We start from the raw sequence: 6,629 nt of genomic DNA, 5'->3' as shown, positions 1-6,629 counted from the left end.
AGGAGGCTCTTGCTTTAATTAAAGCGCTAAATCATTTTAATATCTATTTATCAAATCACTCCTCCCAAATAGAAGTTTACTTGGATCATAACCCATTGATTTTCAGTAACCGTTTTAAGAACAAAAACTCACGAATACTTAGATGGAGTTTGGTACTCCAGGAGTACAACCTTATCATTAAGCATATTGCCGGCAGGAAGAATATTGTGCCTGATGCTTTGTCCAGGGTTTATGAGAGAGTGGACGGTCATTAGTGTTTACTTTGTATATATATATATATATATATATATATATATATATATATATATATATATATATATATATATATATATATATTTTTTTTTTACCGGCTAATTATTTTTTTTATTTCAGATTATGTTTAGTATAATTATGTTCACCATTTTTTTTTGTCTTTAATAGTTTAGAATCTGCTTTGGTACTCTACTAATTATCTTTAAGTTTACCCTTTCTTATATTATCAATGTAAGTTCATAATTCAGTTTAAAAAAAAAAATAATATATTTTTTTTTTCTTATTGGTGGGGGGCTGTAATATCAGCTACTTAAGTTTTATCTTGTGGCTCCATTAAAGTAAACATTTGTTTATTAATTGCTGTCAATATTTTATCAGTTCATTTGAGCCTCGAATTCTTGGTTCAAGTTTTGTATTGTTGCGCTCCCCCACCGAATGTTATTTGCTAATTGGTACTCCGCCCATGAAATGTTCTCTTTACTTTCATGTATGAGTGTTTTGGTAGTTTCGTCTTCTGTCTCCTGCCACGTTGGACTGTTTAAGAGGCGATTTACATATTTTTCGTCTGGATGGAGGGCAGATTGTTATATATATATATATATATATATATATATATATATATATATATATATATATATATATATATATATATATATATATCACCTCCTACGCATATTGACACAAAAGCCTCATATATATATATATATATATATATATATATATATATATATATATATATATATATATATATATATATATGTATATATATATATATATATATATATACATATATATATATATATATATATATATATATATATATACAGTATATATGTATATATAAACACACACACACACACACACACGCATATATATATATATATATATATATATATATATATATATATATATATATATATATATATACATATATATTCTAAATGTTGTAAGTGGTTCCTTTCTTATGGCACTCAACTCTCTCCTGAAGGCATGCAACAACAAATGAACTCGAGTATATATATGACAGAAAAGTACCTCTTGTAAGATCAAATTAATATATCAAAAGAGTTTTTGTGTTTAGATATAGGCTTATTATTACAAATAGATTGTTTATGATGGCGTAAATTGTCTAATGTTTATGTTGGAGAACCTGGAACTCCACAAGGCATTGGCTCCACCTTCATCAGTAACACCAGAACTGAAATCAAGAATTCCTTTTAAACTTTTAAATAAACCTAGAAAATAAATCATGATTGAGCTTTAGTATATAAACTATAAAAATGTATTTTTATAAAGCTGAGATATATTTTTTCTGGATTTTTTATTATTTTGTGGATGGAATATACAATAGTTTTTTTCCCTACTACAATTTTTTTTTTTACCCACTGACAATAGTGCGAATTAGTTTTTGATAGAATTTTATATATATTGTATAATGATAAAATTTTCTTTAGTTTATAAAGTAATGAGACATAAGTCTCACAATTACGCTAAATCTAAAAAGAAAACTTTTACATTCAAAACAGTAGGTTTCTTACGCATCAGGTTAGCCAACCTTAAGAAATCAAATATATGAAAAGAAAGGTAAAATAGTAATTCTTAAAATATATCTCAAATTGAAAACCAAAATTTATTTGAGGTGTGATTCATATTTAATCTTGCTTAGAAGAATGTCAATATACTGAATTACCATAAATATGTTTATAATGTTGTAGGCTGTTTTTGTTTCTTCACAAATTTCATCCGTTTTGATGATTTAACATTCCAGACTCAGTACATTACTAAGTCATATGAAATCAATATAAAAGTAGATGAAGGAAATACAACATTGGTAGTTGATCCACAATTAATATCCTGATAAGAATCCCTTATGATATATTGTCGTCTGTTCATAGTTCTTTACGTTTAAAAAGTTTATGAATAATTACATGTCCCCTTCATAGCCTTTATCAATAAATTATCTTCGTACATATAAGTCAGATCTACCTATAGTTATATGATCTTGGCATATAATAACATATATTTCTTTAAATATTTTGCTATCTTAAAAAGTTAAAAGAATCTAATGTTTACGTTCCTCTTCACTGGAGAATAGGCGCTGCAAACCTTTCGGTTTAAAAAAAAAGATGAATCACATAATATAATCTGTCCATGAGAAATTCAGCATTGCCATAAGATAATACTCTTAATTCTAACATGTTTTTTCATTAATATACGATTCAAATTCCTATTTAGAGCTTTATTGTAAAGTATTCCATTCACTTTATTCGTTGGCAATTCTGGACCACTCCTACCGTCCTGTCCAATTTTACCAGAATTGAAGTCAAGAATTCCCTTATAATACCTTTTATTTTTGTAAAGATATTTCCTATTCAAGCATTTCTATTGTGGAAAAATCTTTTCATTTTATAATTCCATTACCATATATGTATATGAGAGGTTATTAATGTATTTTTTAGAATAAATACAATAGTCTTTTTGTTGACTGACTGAATTTTCCCATGTTCTTAAAGATACCAATAGATGGACTCAGTGAGGTCATTCTGGGAGTAAAATACTGGAAATATGTGGTTTTGAGGACCATTCGGGGAGTTTCTCCTTGGTCGACTTAGCCAATAGGAACACACCATTCAGGACTTAGCCAATAGGAACACACCATTCGGCCAAACTGTTAGAAAATAGTTGTTTGCTCCTTCAATTACCTAAAATTGCTAAAGGACAATTCAACAAATAATATAATACACCCTATTCGAATACCTTATATTGAATTACAGTACAGAAACACTTTATAGAAAAGTATTCATGATTAGATATATTTTTCATTTAAAAGACATACTTGGATAAATAGTAAAAATTATAATAGTAAATACACTATTATGTAAGATAAAAAATTTTTCATGTAGATATACGATGAAGTTTATATGTTATAAATTGTAAGATTGTAATGTGTATTTCATAATAAAAAAATTAATGTCTTTTTATATTACATTAATTATATATCATTTATATCAATTACTGAAAATTATTCAAGTAAATATACTATGAAGATTATAAATGTGTATTTTATAATAAAAAAAAATAGCTTTATATATCATATTATTTATATATCAGTTATATCAATTATTGAAAAAGATAGAAGCTCAGGCAATGCTCATAATTAAACTCTTTTATCGTCATCTAATTTTCAAAAGTGAAGTCCACCAAAATTAATTCATTTTTATATATTGATTCATTGATTTTGTTTAAAGTTTTATTTGTTTAAACGAAATACCTTGTCATATGTGTAATTATAATTATGATTATAATAAAAACTGGTAATGATATTCATATTTACTTTGATAATTAGGAAGAAATATATTTAAAAATTTCTCATATTTCAATCCTGTGATCCAGTGTTATTTTTCTCTTTAGAATCAAAATTTTGGATAAGGAAGTAAGTAACTTTGAAAGGATGCAATAAATGTATTACGGGAATGCATTATTTGATATATATATATATATATATATATATATATATATATATATATATATATATATATATATATATATATTTATATATACATATATGTACATATATACATACATATATACACACATATATATATAGTATATATATATATATATATATATATATATATATATATATATGTGTGTGTGTGTGTGTGTGTGTGTGTATATACCCTCAAGGAAGAGAACTCTAACTCAAGACAGTGGAAGACCATGGTACAGAGGCCATGGCACTACCCAAAACTAGAGAACAATGGTTTGATTTTGAAGTGTCCTTACCTTGTGACCTCTCTCAGCCAGGGTTTCTGCCAACGTCAGGAACAAAGTCCTATGACTCTGGGAAGAAAGTGGCAACAGCATGAGGATGTTGTAAGATTCTGAAGACAGTGTGCCATTCGATTTGACATTTGCTGCTTGCAGTAACATCACTACCACTAATGCAATAAAGTAAAATGCCCTCATTTTCATTTCATCTGTGAAAGGTAAAAAGGCAGTACGAGGTAGTAATAGTTTGATGTGTAGGAAACATGGAGCACAAATATGATATTACCTATAAGAAAAACTTTGCTCTTACAAACGATTAGTTTTAACATAAGATATTCGGATTTGATAATGTTGTTTTTATAACTCACACGAAAACTCTATATGATCCACAACTTTGCTACTTTCTTAAACGAAAACATTTTCCAAAAAACAAAAAAAAAAAACAAAAAAAAGTTCAGGCGAGAGGAGTAATTACTGTTCTCAAGGTACGAGGCGAGGCGAAAGAATCCACTTATAGTAATATCAACAAATTTTCAATTAAGAGAAAGCGAGACCTATGAAATGACAGCTTCACTGCTAGGTAGAAAATACGACCGGAAACGGAGTTGATAAACAGAGTATATATTTATATGTCAGAAAACAGACTATGATGAAGTCTCCATCCCCAAGGCGAGAGCGAGCTGCTTCGCAGTTTTCATTTTTATTTTATAATTCATTTTAATAACATCGTTCGTGTACTTGAGAAGGAAGGTGCAGGGTTGCAGAGAAATTGCATATCACTTGTATTTGTAATTTAATGTCATTAAAGGATATGGAAATTGCGAAATGATAATGATTCATATAAATATATTGAATTATTTGGAATTATAAGACTCGACAAAAAAATCAAAACGAAAAACAGAATATTTTTCGATGAAAAAATTGTTTGATTTTGCTGTTACAGAAAATTGTTTTAATTGGTATTTAATTATTTATATACCAAACATGAAAAAGCTCCTTGATTACTTTAAAACCACAGTCGACAAGAACATTAGTAAATTGTGAAATTCACGTATAAATAAACATTGTATGAAGACAATTTCCAATTTCATTCGTAGATATGATGTTTCAAAATTCAAAGATTTTTTAGTTCAGAGAGTCTGAAAATTATCTTTAACTTACCTTTAATTCATCAAAGGTATAATAATAAAATAACGTTTTTTTTTAACGAAATTACGATATCAAAACATTTGGAACCAAAAAAAAAAAAAAAAAAAAAAAAAAAAAAAAATGCCTCTAGGTTACGATACCGGCATTTTCACACAAACAATACCACCTTCTACGGTATAAACTTCACAATGCGATGTGTTATTATAAGCCCAGGAGAGTATGGTACTTCTTCCGACGGGTTTAGGGATCACCCGAAAACTGAAGCCCAAAAATGAAAAAAGAAACCCAGTGAAGAGTAACATGACCTTTTACAATATACTCCCAAACGTTTATGGCTCCGAATCCGTCTTCACCCTCGTTAAGATTACCCTTTTCCAAAGGATACGTAAAAGGAGTTTATATGTGACTGATCTATTTTAACGTTGTTACTGATATTAGAATATTTTATATTTCTTATCTATATGTAGTCTATTTGCTATATTTCCTTTCTCCCTGGGCTGCTTTCCCTATTGGAGCCTTTGGGCTTGTAACATTCTGCTTTTCCAACCGGGGTTATAGCTTGGATAATAATAAGAATAATCATTATCATCATCTCCTTCTACACCTACTGACGCAAAGGGCCTTGGTTAGATTTCGCCAGTCGTCTCCATCTTCAATTTTTAAATCAATACTTCTCCATTCATCATCTCCTAATTCACGCTTCATAGTCCTTAGCCATGTAGGCCTGGGACCTCCAACTCTTCTAGTGCCTTGTGGAGCCCAACTAATAATAATAATAATAATAATAATAATAATAATAAGAACAAATCATTCCATTAATAGTGCTGTGTCAAAGTATTCGCTGTATTTTGGACCCATATATATAGTATTCCTTTGTACAGTTGACGCCATATATATTTTATAATATTCATCTTATATATGTACTTACTATGCACAAAAGTCTGGAAAAACTGGAAAAAAGTTTTGCAAAACTTTATTGTGACACATGTAAACTTTGATTTTGTCTTCCCCAGAGAAAGAAGAAGCTCAGGTTGGGGTAAGAAAAAGTCAACAAGACCCTCCTAGTCCTTCTGTAGGGCCCTCCCCCTAGTACCACCATCCCTGAGGGGGGGATGATTTTTTCTTACCCCTTAAGATATCCTTATGTGGGGTAAGAAAAGACCAAATGCCTATATTTTTTCTTACCCCAAGCATGATTTTCTTTTACCCTAAACTGATTTTTTCTCACCCTATCTTGATTCCATCTTACCCATTGTTTAAACATACAGTTGTGAGGCGTTATGAGAATGGCAGTCGCTCTAGCTTGTTGAAATACATTGCTGAGATGACTCATTCCCATCTGCACAAGCACTTCATGATCAGTAGAAAGTAAGGAGGCGTAGGGTAAGTGTCACAATGCCCAAGATATACAGAAAGGTTGAAAAGCCATACACGAAAGCAACAATTGAACTTGCTGT

The 6,629-nt window shown here is 29.2% G+C and overlaps 1 protein-coding gene across 1 annotated transcript in view; it reads right to left on the bottom strand.

The window, feature by feature from the left end:
• LOC137632342 (UDP-glycosyltransferase UGT5-like) overlaps positions 1-5,439 on the bottom strand; it is a 23,277-nt gene extending 17,838 nt beyond the window's left edge. Inside the window, exons 1-2 of the mRNA XM_068364278.1 lie at positions 5,313-5,439; positions 4,039-4,232 (exon numbers count right to left, since the gene is read on the bottom strand). Of these exons, the coding sequence (XP_068220379.1) occupies positions 4,039-4,227 (189 nt within the window). The 5' untranslated portion in view covers positions 4,228-4,232; positions 5,313-5,439. The remainder of the gene's footprint in view (positions 1-4,038; positions 4,233-5,312) is intronic.
• Between the last annotated feature and the right edge of the window lie 1,190 nt (positions 5,440-6,629).

Source organism: Palaemon carinicauda, chromosome 41 (genome assembly GCF_036898095.1).
Source record: "Palaemon carinicauda isolate YSFRI2023 chromosome 41, ASM3689809v2, whole genome shotgun sequence".
NCBI classification, from domain to species: Eukaryota; Metazoa; Arthropoda; class Malacostraca; order Decapoda; family Palaemonidae; genus Palaemon; species Palaemon carinicauda.
Note: the sequence above shows the minus strand (reverse complement) of the source record. Positions and strands in the feature narration are given on the sequence as shown.